Source organism: Rhamphochromis longiceps, linkage group LG13 (genome assembly GCF_057381845.1).
Source record: "Rhamphochromis longiceps isolate RC_006_pf linkage group LG13, R_longiceps_female_GT1.1, whole genome shotgun sequence".
NCBI lineage: Eukaryota > Metazoa > Chordata > Actinopteri > Cichliformes > Cichlidae > Rhamphochromis > Rhamphochromis longiceps.
The window spans coordinates 12,936,539-12,953,595 of record NC_140569.1 but is presented as its reverse complement, the minus strand read 5'-3'; the positions used below and the strand labels follow the sequence as shown (position 1 = coordinate 12,953,595).

Sequence of the window (17,057 nt, the reverse complement as noted above, 5' to 3'; positions counted from 1 at the left end):
CACTGTTTATTGATGGATGGCAGTAGGTCTGAAACTGCTTTTGCAAACTGTAATTCACTTGAAGCATGTCAAAATGCCTTATCAGAAGATTTTATTCCCAAAACAAGTGTACTGTGGGGAAAAATAAAACAATACACAACATTGCTTGCCAAAAATGACTATTTTCTTTACAGAAAAATTACTGAAACACCACGATCCTTTTGGTGTATGACTAACTAATCTCCTTTATTTCCTGTATCTTCCAGTTTTACCTAAATTCCACGATCCTGAACCAAATCATCATACCACACAAGCAAAAAAAAAATCAAATTGAATTGCTTCTAATTTCAATTTTTTCATCATTATTTCTATGTTTTGGGAAGCATCTTCTGCCAGACAGCACAAGATGAGTACTAAAGAAACAGAACAATGCTCAGCATGAGTAATGTGTCAGAAAACTAATCAATAAAGACTTTCATTCCATTTGGTATATTTGATCCAACTTGCATTATAGATTCCTTAACTTCACCATGAGATGGAGGGGAGGGAGGGAGGGTGGGAAAGCAGAGGAGAGGTTAATGGATGGTGGATGAAAGGTTTTCTGGTCAGGTTAAAGATCGCTCTCTCCATAGAGGGCAGTGGAGAAGGCAGTGTAGTCCAGTGCCCCGGGTGGTGCTCCATGACCAGCGTAGGGTGGCATCCTCATGATGCAATACTCTGCTTGTTCAGGGGGAAGTTCTCTCCTGAGCTCCTCTACAAGTATATAAGGCTGTGGACGTGGAAAGGTAATTGCATTTCAGATTCTTACTCCCATTTTCTGTTTTAATTTGTTTCTCATCTACAAAAAAGTACATCGTAAATCAGTATGACGTGGCAAATCCCTGGAAATAATGACAGGAATAGCTTATGCTAAAAATATCTGCCCATATGCCAGTAAGCCCCATACACACCTTATCAGCAGCGAGGATCCGGAAGGATGCCACAACCTGCTCGGCAGTGTCTGTATCAGCAGTCTCTCTGGTCATAAAGTCGATGAAAGACTGGAAGGAAACGATTCCCGTAGCATTGGAGTCTACCAGCATCATTATGCGAGCAAACTCCACCTCTCCCTGAAATAGGCGTGAATGAAGACCCATAATGACTGCATGTATGTGTGACTGTATGTGTGAAAATCAAACAATTGCAGAATTTACTAATAACACAGCTGCATCCAAATAACAGTGAAGCGCCTTACCAAGTCATATCCCATGGAGATGAGGCAGGCTCTGAAGTCATCTGTTTCCATTGCTCCATTCTTCTTCTACAAACCAGACGCCAAATTTCAGAAAGTGTTGTCAGAGAAATACAGAAAAGATAAAAGTTTTGATAAAAGTTGAAGATTTCATGATAAAAAAGCTTAAAGGCTAATATGGCACATGCACGTGCATTCACACTGAAACTGGGCGCATGGAAGTTGGAAACACAGATCCAAAGCATTCTTATCAATCACAAAAAGCTGCAGCATTGTCAGTTTTGTAATGAGATTGGAATTTGTTGGGTGTATTATCCAAGCTGTTACTCCATCATGGTGAGGGGAACCAGTATGTGGCTGTACAGATGTGACTTGAATACGTTTGAGACATGCTTGAGTAAGTCATCTATCATTGAAGTTTTACTATATAAAAATAATCTTAACCAAATATATATATAGAGAGAAATACTTAGATATTTTAATACTTTCACAGCAAGATACCAGTAAAAATGTTTAATCTTCACCTTTAGTCCTGACCAACCTTCATATTAAATATAGGGGTGAGTGCAGAAGATTGCACTTTGAACTGGATGGGATTTAGCAAGTATCAGAGACAGTATTTAAAACATGGATGTAGCTTCTAGATCTGAAAAGTAAAGCCAATGAAGTTTAAACCTGCTTTCTTTTTCATGCAGGTTTACAGCCAGACTTTATGGGCACAACTGCTAGCTTCAAGTAAATAACTAAAACATAATTTGTAAATTATGGTCCCCATTAGAGTGAGGAAGGAAGATAAAACGGTATGCTCATTGGTTCATCAATCACAAGTCATTAGCTAATGAGCATGCAGTGTTGCTCAGCTTCATAGAGAGATCCAATCCTCGCTCACCACATAACGTTACAAAATACTGAGACGGCAGTGCCAAAAACACCCAGCTTTACAGAGAGACTGCACTGACCAACATGTAAAGCTGCTGTCGCTACATCCGTGTTTTATACAGTTTATGGATGTCACAAATACCACATAAGAGTTAACACCTGGGTTTTGATGCTCATAAGCTCAAGACACATCTCTCAAAACTGGGCTACCCCCTGCTCTTCTTCTGAGCTACTGAGATTGCTTTACATCGGCCACTGGAATAGGCAGAAAATGGCTCTAGTGAAGTGAAATGGCAAAACGCTGTACCCTGTCAAAGTGGTTGAAAGACGATCTGAACTCATTCATCTGCTGCTGACTGATGCCCTTAGCATCCCGGGTCAGGATCTGGGTCTCAATCTCATTGATAGTTCGGGCGATGGTTGTGAGGAGCAGCTCCCACCCAACACGGATGTGCTGTGTTGACAGACCAGAAATGTTAAAAGACTCTGGAAATCCAAGTTTATGTTGACAAACCTACTTTAAGAATCAATGTATTTTTCTATGTATATGTAGCTATAAAACTCAATTTCCAGTACCTCCATGGTGTAGTTGGTGTGTTTGTTATCAAACACAAGTGACTCCTGGATTAGCTGGTGGTCTCCCTCTAACTTGTCAATATTGGGTTTATAAGCAACTATGACATGCTCGATTTGCTTCAGCTGGGTCATCTGGTCCTCCAAGGTGCCTCCTATCTCCAGGGAGCAGCGCCCTATTTCCTGTTAGGACGGTACATGCCACGAGGTTAGCTCGTAAGCTCGTTTGATCATAAGATGGGGCTCTAAGAGCCCCATCTTATGATCAAAACTGGTCATGAAGAGGGTTTGCTTACTGAATCTGCAAAGAGCCAATTACATGTGACTGACAGTAATTTTACTCTGTATAAGAACTATGAGGTGAGTATATACATGTGTGTATAAATATATCCTGAGTAAATTTACTTTGTATTATTCAGATATCATCATCATCAGGAATGAAACTGCTATTCTACTTGTCTAAGTACAATGAATTAGAAAATAATCCTCTTCCATTTCAGACTTTATTTGATTAATGTAGAATTTGCTTATTAAGCCTGTATACTGAACCTCCATCCTGGTCTGTATCCAGGGCCCAATCAAATTAGCCTGGGCAGCAAACTGCCGTCTCAGCCTTTCGTTGGCATGCTGGCGTGCCATCTCCTCCTGGAGGGCACTATCTCTCTGAGGAACCAGCTTTTTCACCTAGAAAACATGCACAGATACACAGAACAGATACATTATTGCTGGTTGTATAAATTACATTTTTATTAAGAGATAGTGATTTGGATTGCAAACTTACTAAGCGATTGCTGACTCCTCTGTCATAAAATATCAGTATTAGTAAACAATGATAGTGTTCTCTTATGTCCACTATCTCTATGACTACCCTTTAATATACTCTCTGAGTCTATAAATCAGTTTGAAAACTGTAGCTACCTTTTCCCACTTGTTGAGAAGCTCTTCAGTTGTGATAGTGCTGTAAGAGTTGATAAAGCTGGCCTTGATCCCATAGCTCTGTGAAATTTTCTGCACCTCATTGTGGATTCCCAAGATGGCCTGTCTCTCTGAATCTGCCTCGGGAAGAGTAGCTTTGAACTGCTCATGAGCTGCGATTAGACTCTGGAAGGGGAAGCAGGAGAGGAAAGTGTTGAAATTTTATGGAAATGTCAATTTTGTCCCAAGAGATAACATTATGTGCTGTTTTTTTTAGGGTGTGACAAATAGAAACATTGCGCACTATATAGCATTTTTGTTTTTTCAACACAACATTATATATTATGAAACCCAATCACGAGGAATCCATTAAATGGGCTTATATGAAAAACTGTAAAATTACACTGTGATCACATTATAAGCACTTAATGCCAAAGGCTGCTCTCCTCAGAATATAGTAAACTTACCTGAACCTCTTCAATAGTATGCACTATAAACATGTCCTGCAGATCCTCCATCGCTCCTTCCATCCAATTGTTGAAAGGAGCAGACCTCTTAGCAAATTCTAGGAACAACTGATCAATGGTTTCCAGCAGTTTCTCTGTGCGCTGAGAGGATTACAAAACATAACAGACATGTTTTATAAATGTTGAAATCCTAAAATTGTCACAATATCTAATCACAGCTCAGCGTTACGCTTTAGCATGACTTAAACACCCTCTCACCTGTTTTGAGAATGATGGCAGTGTGCATAACTTTCTTTGACTTGTTAACCCCAGCTCCCAAGTCTGGCTTGGTTGTTCCTGACAGAGTCCCTCCCCTCAATGGGAGATAGTTGGAAGTAGAAGATGGAGATAAACAGCCCCCTGTTCCTGTCATTCAGACTTAATCCTTGGCCCTTTTCCCAGGCCCTCACACATTTGTGGGTCTGGAATGGCCAGTATGGCTCAGAGGAAGTGGCTAGTGGGCTTTTAGCCAGTTGCTTTCTGGATATGACATCTACATCCATATCTCTTTTATCCCCTCTACCCTTCTATTTTACCTTTCTATGCAGGGCAGGGATTTTAGAGGGGATCCAGTTATCTGTCCCCTTCAATCACTTGTCTCTTCAACACTCACATCAGTGACAGACATCTAAAATGCTTTGACTAAAATTTTAATTGAGCTGGCGTTTGATGGTAGTTCAATGCGTAGAACATTAGCACACTCTTGTGGGGACTTAATATATACAAAGAACTTGAGAACTTTTAAGATCTCTACAGCTATAATGGATTAATACCTAAAGCCTTTGCCATAAATCCCCTTCAGTCATACACTCACAAGTGAAATTTTGTTCTTACCTCCAGTGCCTCTCTCCTCTTCTGAGTCAGCGTTCCCAGCTTGTCCCATAAGTCACAGATGCTTTGGCAGCGCTGGTTAACAGCAGCAACATCATGGTAGTCCAACTCACTAGGAAAAGAAAAATAAACCTGTTGTGCCATTTTTACTTCTGGAAAACAGAGCCCCATCCACCCACCAGCACTGGTTAGAGTTGTGGTATACAGAATATATAGTATGATATAGAGATATGTAAATCCTACTGCATGAGAAAACTGTATTAAGTTGAGGTAAAACAACAAAGAAAAGAAAATTTGAGAGCAAATAGCTATAATAAATAATAATGAGGACTGCAAGATGACTTTAAATTAAAGTTTAACACATGAAAAAACAGAACATATTCAGCTCAGTCTTGGAAGAAAAAAGGGCTCTTGGCTTTGAACTTCAGAGCGTTTAAAACTGCTTGAATTAGTATTCAGGTTTAGGCACTCATTTACAGAAAATGCACCACCAAAATCATCACAGTGTTGAGACTCTGTCACTGCTTTCCCTGGATGAGCATCTGAAGCTGCACTTTTAGGTGAAAGTATAAGTGACCTCAAAGGAAAACAGTGAACAGGGTTCATGTAGCATTTTATTGAGATGTCATTCAATGGAAATGGTCAAAATACACCATACGGTAAACTACAGGAATAAGAGTTGCCTTAACCCCAGACCGCTTCAAGCTATTTGAAAAAAACAAAAATTAAAAATGCTTTTTGTCTTTGGTAGAGTCTTGTGTGCAGTGGAGGTCCACTGGTAACCTGTGTCCCAGTGGGGGTGGCTGAAGATAGCTGGGAGATGGTATCTCTCACGGCAGACATTATTCTGATGAACTCTGCTAGCCTCGTATTCAGCATGTAAATGTGGCACTGTGTAATGAAGAAGCTGACGAATCACAAAGAGGTAGTGCGGCTTTGCGCCAAATGGTGTCTCATGGTATTGTGAAGCTTCCCCAGCTGAGGCATAATGGTTGGCATGTGGATATACATATGGAGGCACTGGCAGAAAGCCTTGGTCTTTGTTTCTCTGTCTTCACCTAGATGGTCATAGATAGCTGCATAGCAACTCAACTCACCAGGTTGGTAAAAGGTTCAAAAGAGAGATGTAGTGCAAAATCAAGCTCACAGGTTTCCCACCCTTACTGTGCTCAAAATTTCCTTCATCACCTGCATGAAATAGAGGTGAAGGAAAGCATATAACTGGGCTAGGTTGAGTTGCTCCAGAGACTGAGTAGGTTCCAGTAAATCATTACACAGAATTAGCTTCAGGTATAGAATTTACTTCTGAACTCGCTGGATTATGCAAAAATGAGACAGCCGTATCATTTGTGTCAGTAGGTGGAGGAGAGAGTGAGCCAAAGAGAAGGACAGCATGCACCTCTGTTTAGAGACCACATCCTTAACAGGATCAGTCTCTTTCCAGCCTAGGAGGAAATAATATTTAAGGTATGTGTCCACATAATAACTTTGAAAATATGATTGCATCCCAGCGCATTATGATCTCAGTGAAGTTTTAGTCTTACTTTTAACAGAAAACCAGCATTTTGGTCAATAATAATAATGTATACTTTATTAATCCCATAGGAAATTGCTTAGTCCTCTGCATTTAACCCATTCACTCAGTGAAGCACCGGGCACCTACCAAAGGGTATCTCAGTGTAGCCGTTCGGTGGATTTGAATCCCTGATTGGGGGGGATCATGGTGCAAACACTCTACCTACTGAGCTATCCCTCAATAACTGATTCCTTCTCTTTTTTCCTCAGTGTTTTCAAATATAAAACAACAAACGCTCTGTATTCACATCTATCATTGTGCACTGATTGAAAAAAATCTCAGAAGTCCCATGAGCCACACCTTTCTCATTTCTGAGTACTTAAAATCTTAACTAAGAATACCTCTAATAGCTACCTAACCTCTGCCTTGGCATCTAGTGGTTCTTAAGTGGTTAACAGTTAATTCACATGCATTTGAGATGCATGAACCATAGCTTATTTTCTGTGTGAGAGGACAGCAGTGACCTCTATTGCTTGTCACCCATAATTTAACCCAGTAATCACCGGTGGGTTGTACTGGGTCTAAAGCCAAAAAACAATGCATGTGCATTTGTGCATGAAGTGTGCATGAAAGAAAAAACAAGATTAATTTCATTGACTTTACTATTATTTCTCCTGTCCTGGATTTCGGTGATACGTGACTGCATACATCTGCTGTTGGGAGTGCATACTTTAGTTCCTGTGCAATGGCAGCAATCTGCTCCACTCTGTCCTGGTGGGCTGCCAAGTCACTCTCAAAGGCCTCGTGTTTTCGAAGCAGTGCTCTGATTTCTGTCAGTGTGGCTGTTTCGTAGTCCTTCTGGGAAAGGAACAGCTCTTTACCTGAATGTCACATATGAAAAAGGAATATTGAGATAATAATAAGGTTCTACTAAAAACAGTCCTTATCTGGTCATTACAGATGCAGAAATTAACCTTCAATAACATTTCATTATGAGGAAATCTAAACAGTAAAATGCACTCTATATAAAGTGCTTGGCCAAGATAAACACGTGGACCTATAGACACATCAACAGCAATCAAAAAGGTAAATACACAAACTACAACTGACCGCTGGCCCAGTTCTCATGATTAGTTGCTTTTTGGCGAAACTTTTCTGCAAGGTGGTCCACCCTCTCAAGCCTACGGATCTCTGTAAGAAGCCATTCCTCGTACCCTTTCTCTGCCTGCTCCAGACCCTGCCATGCACTGGCTATATCCTGTCAACACAATGCAATCTTTAGTGTCTGAACCACAACAGAACTGATCGCAAGACTCAATCATGAATGAATGAATATGAAGTTGTGACTTACAGATACCATCTTCCCCTCAGAGGGCATAAAGGCAGGCCGGTTGCTGATGCGCAACTTGGTCTGAAGGGTGTTGAAGTTAATTTCCAGCTGGCACTTCTCCTGCACTTTCGGGGGCTTGTGCTGGCGTCTGTAGTCCCTGAAGTCCTCCAGCTTCCGTTGCATCTCTGCCATGGTCTTCTCTGGGGTCCGATTCTCCAGCCAGGGAGTGGTGCGGCGGATCCACTCCAGCAGCTGGAAAACACAAGGACAACATGGGAATAAGTGGAGTGGCAAGAGAGTGGTGATAAATAATTGATTTTTCCAGCAGATGGATCTCAGTTTGTAACATCAGTGAGATATTTGAGTAGAGAGAGAAAATTTTGTTTTTGAACTTTTAATTTGAACAGCCCATAATAAACAGAGGACAAACAAAAATGTACTAATACTGTACCTTAATCACTGTTATCCAAAAAGCACATCACTTTGAAAAATCTTTCATGACACAAAGTGCCATCATTATATTTAAACTTTACCTCACTGGCCAGTCTCTCATATTCTTCCATCAGTTTCTCATTCTCTTGGTTTACTCCAAGCACCTTACAGATCCTGTTGGCAGCAGTCTCCGCCTGAGAGCACGGGGACAATAATAATGTAATTAGATCAGAGAACTAAGATGGCAAGGATTTTTAATCAGTGTGCTGTGTCTAAATCAAACTGATCATATATATATTTTTTATTTTTTTGATATTCTCAGAATAACATGGTGCTATTGAAAAAAAGACAGACAAAACTACCTGCTCAGCTCCAGCAAAAGCATGGTAAAAGCAGGACACATAGGTCATGATGGCTCTCTCATCGGGCTTGGGGGTGTTGATGATATCTGTGGCATGAAGAGGGATGAAAAGTCAAGGTGGCAGAAAGAATTTAAAGGAAACTACAGCTACATTGGATAATAGAAGGAGATATTTTTTTTGGTTTTCACTTCCGTTCAGACATAACAAAAATGCAGTTAGATATGAAGATAATTATATGTGACAGAAATCTATGTGGTTGATATTTGGACCCCTGTGAAGGAGATTCATCCAAAACAATAGATATACATTGTTAGCACCCATTACCATAAACAGGACACAAAAAACTCATATTTTTCCACTACATAAAATATTACCCTCTGCATCCAGCATTTTTGGAATGTCCAGGTGTTTTTCTGCTATGTCAAAAGCCAGGTTCAAGTTCCCCAGAGGATCATCCTAAATAAGAACACAGAACATCACTGTACACCAGTGCCACACTTACAACACCACTGAAATCCATGCAATCAAGGCACAAAACATGTGATGGTCATATAATCTACATGCACATTTACTAGCCCTCAACTAGATCCTTGCAAAACCTTAGAAATTACATCTCTTAGTTTCCAAAGAACTTTAATACCAGTTTAATTCTTTATTTGTTGATTAGATCACATTCACAGGAAAGGTCAGTTATGTCTCAAATAAATACCATTTATTTATCTGCATCTGCCCTTTATTATGAATATGATTGATTTTTTTTCTTTGTTTGATTAAGGAATTGCTGTTTTAGTCTGTTGCATAAGAGATGATGAAAGGGGAAGCATTTAATAATCTATAACCAGCAGATGTTTATTACTCTCTATACCTCTTCTTATTTTTTAATGGAATTGTTTTAAAGAAATGCATTCCTCCTTTTTCATACTAGTTACTGTGACAGGAAAATACAAGTGTTTGACAGGACAGGAGTTGTGCCTTGAGCCAAAAGCTGACAGTGAACCCCTCTGCTGCTGATGGGGCTGTCACTAAGAGTGCAAAGGGGTAAAGGAATCATACTATCATGCTGCTGTCCCTATCACTGTACCGCTGTTCCTCAAAGGTAGAGGGTAGGGGTGGTGCACAACATGACAGGGGCAGCTGCTCACATATCCGGTACAAGAAAGATAGATAGATGGATTGGGTGGTAAACTGATGGCATAGAGGAATGGAAATAAGAATACCTCGAGCCTTCTGTGTGTGTGTCTGTGTATGTGTCCCTGACAAGAGCTGTCTCAACAGGCTTAACAAACTCGCTCACCTGGAGCCAGATTCAAAGGTTGCCTGATGCACAATGCAACTGTCTCCAAGCAGCATGAGCAGAACTGAAGTTCAGGTGTGACTGAGTGTGTGAACATGGATCTCAAAGACACAAAAAGTGTGAATAAAAGGCTGTAGCAAGAAATAGTGTACTGAAGTATATTACTAGCCAGCATGGTTTGTTTACATTGTCCATTTGAATCATTGTATATACTTTCATTATTTTCTAATAAAAGTATCACCGTCCTTGCGGCGATTAATAAGTATCACTGTGATGTTATGAGTGTAATGCGTATAGATGTCTTCCTGACTTTTATGTGCACCGGTGGCCTCTAAATGGGGAATACGACGTGACAGCATGGACAATGGCAGAGGTAAAGCTAAGCCTGCGCTCTGCAGGGACTAAGCTCATGTTTCTGTGACTATTCAGGGTTGACTCCAAGTCAGGCCAGTCAGCTGTGTGTAGAAAAGTGAGTGCCTCTGATCACAAAATGAATGAAAAGTCACTCTTCATATCCTTCCAAGGTGGTTCCCCTGCTATATATTTACAGTAACAGGGAACATATGGCCCGAGCAAACTAAATGTTCTGATGTGAGGTCAGCTATGCTGGCTGTGATTTTTTTAAGGCTTAAAAAGGGAAGAAAAACATCTTTTTATGAACTCACACCTGGCAGTTAAAGCATGACACCTCAAATAGTCCTATAGCAGCCTTGCCCTTTCCATCTGGCTAACACAGCACCTTCTTCCAGGAGAGAAAAGTTTACTTGTGTATTATCGCTACTTGGCGAACAAGGGAGGGCTGTGAGCTGTGCTCTCTAGCCCTCTGCAAACACGCAGCAAATAAGCAGCTCACCGAGGCCCTCACCTGAATCCTGGACATCTGCTAAACCAGAACATTTAACTGAGACATACATTTTTGACCTAAAATGCTTCACACTGATACTCTAGTCATTAAGTAGGTTTCAAATGCAGAGAAAAGTCAAGACTCTTCAGAGTGTAGAGGCCATATATTTCCACCATGTGGTAACCCCTTGTTAACAAGGGAGCCTTTTAAATCTAATCTGGTAATGGGCGCAGCGGGTTGCACAAAAACACAGCAATAAAATTGAAATAAAAGTTGCAGTTTTCATGCTAATTATGATGAAATTGTGTGCTAGGTAAACTGATTTTCTTAAGCATAATGAAGCATGAGGCGATACTAAATGAGTGCACTCACAATAGAGAGAAACACATTCATAAATTAAAGCCGGATTATAACCATTAGCCAAATAACACATTAATAACACAACACAGCGGACTTCCTACAAACACCTTACATCACATTAAATCACTAACATGTAGATCTTGTCCTTTGAAATGCCACATATTTCTAAGAATATTCAAAAGAGACACAACACAACACCCCAGGATCGTTAAAACACAAATTAGTTTGTCAAACAGATGACCACTGCAAGCGAGTTATTAGCAGAGTAAAGAGATCAATTGTGTAATCTTCTAGTAGTAAATAAAGACTTCTTTTCCACAAAGCGGACAAAACTGTGCTTCTTATGTTTGTGGAAATCAAAGTGTTATTGTGCAAGCTTGAAACACAGCAAGCGAAACCACACAACACCTTGTTGAGCTTAGAGTAGTCGAGGAGGTCGGGTCTGTGTCTGTGAATCAGGGCGCAGAAGGCCAGGCCATCCTTCCAGCTTCACCAGTCAATACAGAGAATAAACATGTCAGGTCATAAAGATGAAATTTCTCGAGTCCAGCTCCGATATTCACCATTAAAGCGGTGGTAACATTTCCCTGATGCTACCCTCTATCCTCCTTTTTATATTTTGTATTACTAAAGTCATCTACAGAAGAACTTAGTATTGATATCATGCTATTAGATGAACCTATTGACCTAACAACCACTACATTATGTTATAATAGATTATAGACACCTGGTTTACAAGATCTAAATTCAGTGGTCACAATACAGTGTGTCATACTCACCTGACATGGAAGTTTTGGACATTAACATTCCTGTAGGGGGCAGTCTTTCTTTGACACCACAGTAGAAGCCCTTCCTTGGCAGATGTTTCTGAGGAGAACATGTATTTGCCATTTAAACGTGTGGTCAGCTTTCTCATTTGGCACATACTACACAAGCATTCTGTGCACTGATATATCATACAACTTGTTTTTGTGACAAGTGAACTCCATAACAATGTTTTCATTTCGTTTGCAGGGTTTTTTGTGCAAATATATATATTATTACCCACCAAAGTAAAGTCAACAGAATTATGATGGAATTTTTAGCATTTTTTAAGTGATGTTTAATTTACTCGAACATAAAATGCACTTTTATTTATAAACTGGCCAAAAACAAGCAGGAAGGATGCTGGTTTTTATTTAATAAAGTAATCCAGTCTGTTGTGTCTATCTATATGTGTGGATTAATTGTGCTTATTTGCACAGTCAGATGCGAAAATGCCCATTTTACAGGAAAGGTCTTGGTATGTTGTCACGTAGCTTGAAGCACCTATATGTTCCTGGACTGTGTGTGCTAACCTCACCTTCCACAGATATGTCCTGAATGGCAAAGCGGAGGATTATAGTCCAAATCATTCCAAGAGTCATCTTTACATTCCCATCCACAATCTCTGAAACAAAAAAGTGTTATATTTAGTCTCCAGCAGATTATTTCACAAGGTAAAAATTCCTGGTTCCAACTCTTGCATGGTTACATTATATTCATACACAGGACGTGCACAGGTACCTTCGGCTCCTATTGAAACCAGTTTGACTCCTTTACTTGTGATGAAGTCCAAAGCTTTGTTAACATTTGCGATCTTATGAAACCGCATCTTCCCTCTATCTGGCTTGGGTAGCCTCTCTCCTGCAAACACAATATGGTGTGCATATAACCTCAGCTAATAAGACACAGAAAGAAAGCTGACTGAAACACTAAAAAAAGGCAAGAAAATGAAAACTCTCTTTAGTGCTCCAACCTGAGATAACTTCCAGCAGCAGCATGAGTTTGAGTCCATTCCTGAAGTCCTCCTCAATGTTTTCAATTTGAATACCAGCTTTCCTCAGGTGGGAGTTACACCAAGCTGTGAAGGTCTAACAGAAAAAGGATTCCCAGCTCAATAAAAATTGGATTTGACTCAAAAACGAAAAGAAATTTACAGCAGTCAGCTAAGTTTTCTTCACTTTTGGGGGCATTTTTGTTTAACTGGCAGTTATACTCACTTCTAAAAATTTATATCACTTTTTTAGTGGATTAAACTACAAGCTATTCCTCTTTACAGTAAACCTAAACAAACTGGGATCTTCACTTAGGACTATAACCAAGTCGATTGTCCATTAGTTAAACATTAGTGTTAAGTTTCAACATTTCCTACAATGGTTCCATAGCTAACACCTATCAGAACAAATGTACTCCATGTTTGGTACTCAAATACTGTAAATCAAGTTAAGACAGGCTCATTGTCTTTCGCCTATTTTTATAAAGCCTCTATCAATAGCTAGCAGCAGAGTTCATGGACGCTGAGCACTGTAAGGATGAAAGCTGGGAGCCGACCACAGAGCACATTCCAGCTGATATAAGGTGATAAATTTAGACTGCTCTGCCGTGCCTCATGATAAAAGACGGGGAAGAAGAACGTCAACATGAGTGAAAATGTCACGTGGACGAGGGACAAGTTTTCCCCTCACGTCACTTTCTGTCACTATTTTGCCACTTCGAATATGACACGTTGATATGTTACAGCTGCATGGAGATAGCTCTATCACAGTACACGTGTGCCGTTCTTCCAGAGCACAGGCATTGCCGATGAAGTGTGGAGACAAGCCAGGAGTGAATGAATGATGGGCACATTAAAAATTCTCATTTAGAATAATTTGAAAGATATGCTAATGGATCTGGATGTTGTAAATATTACCCTCTGCCACACAGAAAATATAAACATTTCAACAGCTCACTATCATTAGATAGAAATCAAGTTTCAATTTGGGCTGCCCAACTATGGCAAAAGAAAAAAAATCATTATTTATGTTGGTCAGTACTGATATCATGATCATTTAAACTCGGTTATTCGTAGACCTTGGAAAATTAAACTTTAAAAAAGTGAAGACAATTGTCTTTTAAGTGACTGAATTTCCTTGAACTTTAATTACAATTCAGCACTCTAAATAAAGAAATAAATGCAAATTGAAATATATCTGCCACAGTCTGGCAGAGAATGAGTTCAGGCTTTTATGGAGGGGCAGAAATGAAGGACAAGCATGTTTTGAAAGGCAATGTGGGAGCAGTATTGCAAAATGATGCGCCACAATAACAGTTTCATCTTGTTTTTTCTTCCCCAATAATTATTGGTAGACAAAATTGTACTAAATATTTACACTTTTGCCCATCCCTAGTTTCTATGTTTAGATGTATGAATCATTGAACTAATCAACTACATGATAAAAATTGTACATAAACAACGAGCTGTAGTGTGATATTTGCGTATGCTACACTTCCTGATAACATGTTTCAATTTTACCTTTCATCTCCATTAACAGGAGTAGAGAATGAAAGCATTTACTGATTTTATTAAAAATAAATAGTTTTCAGTGAAAAGATAAACTGGGTTGACTTTTGCACTTTTTCCTTTGAGTTTCATTTCCTTTTAAGAAAAATTGTGATTTTAGCCCATGAGAGGAAAAGATCACAGCTGATGTCTATCTAAAAAGAAGCACAGAAGAACATTTTAAATGAGCTAATTTTACATTTTTGTGACTTTACTTGCATACTTTCTAGATTTATATGTGAATAAATAAATACTCTAGAGTGACATGGGGAAAATATTTTAGGATTTTCCAGCACTGATCCACGGACAACCTTGTACCCAGGAGGACTGCATATGCATGCCCAGCCAGCCACTCAGCTTCTCGCCCCGCAGGTGCCGGAGCAAAATCAGAATATTACAGGCATTAGAGTAAAGGCCATCCCCATTCCACACTGAGTGAGTCCCTCAGGTGTGTGTGTGTGACAATGAGCCGCTGCCTTCCTTGTAAAAAAAAACTTTGTCTGCTGGTCCTCCAAATCTGGCTCTGCCACTAGTCGCAGAACCCTACTTTCCAAGCATCCCCGCCCTCTACTGCCCGGTGACGATTAAAGCTAAAAATATTTATGAATCACATCCAGTGAGGACCGACCCTGTCACTGAAGTGACGGATGCCTTTGGGGGCTCACTAGGTCAGAGGCTGGCAGGCTGAGACCTGGAGGATGGAAAATAAAAGCGAACTGGATGCTTAACATTTTGGAAAGACCTAGCCACATCAGCGGATCATGGATGACTATTTTCACTTGGTTTAACTTAGATGAAGGATATTCACTATGTATCAGTCACATTTCATCACTTTCGCTCAATGAAACCGAGCACCCTGGCTGTGCCTACTCTGCTCTGTCATCAATCTCCTTGATGAACTCATATGAATTAGGCAATAGATTTAAAAAGGGCTCCATATAAGCAATAATATATAGCAACCACAACTAGAATTAAAATAAGCTAATTGCACCATGGTATAGGAGATAATATTTTGGAAAAAATGACAATAGATATCAGTAATAGAGCAATTTTGTTCCATTTTCAACAAATAGAAGCTGCAGCACAGTGTGGGTGCTAATATTGAGCGTCAAACTGGGGCACAAAGGAACAGAAAAAACTCAAACCACCCTCCAATGACCACTTATCAACTCAAATTAGATAAAGAGTGGAAAAAATAGCTGTGTATATGGACTGTGGTGTTGCTGCCTGGTGTTGCCAAAAATACAGTTTTATCATTCCTGCGCAGGCCACAGGAGGTTACGAAGGGCATGGAGGAGCTGATGGACTCCAGTTGCGCAAAGAGCTGCAGTATAAGGTCCCAGCCAATTTTTAAAGCCCTAAAACCAACTGACGGTGTTGGGGGCCGAGGCTATATCGAGTCGAGTTGGTGCTGGTACAATTTTTCTACGTGGTTTCTATAAACAAAAGAATTCCGCACCAAGGACACTGGATTAACCCTACTAATGCCTTTTGGTCCCGAGGTTAAAATTAGATGGAGCGTCCATTCTAATCCCAAGAGCGTCATCATGTGTTAGAAGCATCTGTTGACAGCTCGCATTCCTCGCGTATCAGTGGAGAGGCAGCAGTCTGGAGAGCCGCTGGAAGGTACAGCTATTGTTAGCTGGTACCCACCACCGCATCCGTTCCTCACGCCTCACGCACTGGACCCTATCTGCGTCAGGTCTGCGGCACTTAGCGAGGACCACACCGGAGGTTAACCAATGCCACCTTTAAAAATAAAACTAAACGTTACGTTTACCAGAGGTGGGTGAAGTAACCCCAACGGCCACTGACTTCTTAAGGCAAAATTCAAGCTGTGTAGTTGTGGTTGTATAACTTGTGTACCTCTATAACTTGCTCCCGACCTCACTGAACTATATTTTGGGTAATGTCTATCAGTGATACGAATAACAGCTACCCTATCCCAACATCCAAGAACAAAATGTCCAGTAAAGAGATCAAAATACTTCAGCAGCGTGACTTGTCGCGATGAACCCGCTGAACTGATTTTATTTTGACAAGGTTAACCGGAAGTTTATCTCCCCGACTCGGCGTGCTTAACGTCTCTCAAGACTTTTTTTTTTACTGTTAGCCCAAAGTTATGAACTGTACTACTGTGTACATATGTAAAATATATATTTTTACATAGAAATATTAAAAAATTACCATAACATCTAAAGTTACACAATTCTGAGTAAGAAAAGACCAAGCTGTTTAATTTCTCTCTAAAATAATATTAGCTAACGCTCGATAGTTTTAGACTTTTTTCAGAAACAGACGATTTTTTACGTACTTTCCTCTGTTGTTGTTCCCAGGCAGGGTCTAGTAACATGTCCCTGTCCCACTCTTCCTCCTGGATCATATACTCATCCTCGTAGCCGTTATCATAGTGCACCGTGGTCTCCACCTGGGTCATCATTTTGCCGATATTTTCTTTCTTTTTCTTTACGTCGAAACTCAAATGTTTTCCTTCAGACTGTAGATTTAGGTCTAACTGCCGAGCACAGAAAAAAAAAAGTTCCTCTTCTCACAGAGCTGCTCCTTCGTTTGTCTCACTCTCTCACGCTTGCCCTTGTCCTCCCGACCTGACAGACGTCTGGCCCTGGTTGCCACAGATGAACAACAGACGGTATCATTAGAT

General features: G+C 40.2%; 1 protein-coding gene across 1 annotated transcript; it reads right to left on the bottom strand.

The window, feature by feature from the left end:
• Positions 1 to 68: 68 nt before the first annotated feature.
• On the bottom strand, positions 69 to 17,015 carry actn2b (actinin, alpha 2b). Its single transcript, XM_085427737.1, has 21 exons — positions 16,710 to 17,015; positions 12,830 to 12,944; positions 12,598 to 12,717; positions 12,395 to 12,481; positions 11,832 to 11,919; positions 11,461 to 11,539; positions 8,929 to 9,010; positions 8,555 to 8,640; positions 8,294 to 8,386; positions 7,782 to 8,012; positions 7,541 to 7,688; positions 7,161 to 7,311; positions 4,918 to 5,026; positions 4,045 to 4,185; positions 3,581 to 3,763; positions 3,212 to 3,346; positions 2,666 to 2,845; positions 2,397 to 2,543; positions 1,214 to 1,279; positions 930 to 1,088; positions 69 to 748 (listed from the first exon to the last, which is right to left on the bottom strand). Exons 1-21 carry the CDS (start codon positions 16,833 to 16,835, stop codon positions 590 to 592), a joined length of 2,685 nt encoding a protein of 894 aa, XP_085283863.1. The 5' UTR covers positions 16,836 to 17,015; the 3' UTR covers positions 69 to 589.
• Positions 17,016 to 17,057: the final 42 nt, after the last annotated feature.

What these genes read in the sequence shown, in the direction of transcription:
- actn2b (XM_085427737.1), bottom strand. Translation starts at nt 16,835, where the DNA reads ATGATGACCCAGGTGGAGACCACGGTGCACTATGATAACGGCTACGAG. An exon ending in ACTACTCTAAGCTCAACAAG is followed by an intron (nt 9,011 to 11,460) that starts GTGTTGTGTGGT and finishes GTTCTTATTTAG; the next exon opens with GATGATCCTCTGGGGAACTT. An exon ending in CTTTCAACCACTTTGACAGG is followed by an intron (nt 1,280 to 2,396) that starts GTACAGCGTTTT and finishes TCTGGTTTGTAG; the next exon opens with AAGAAGAATGGAGCAATGGA.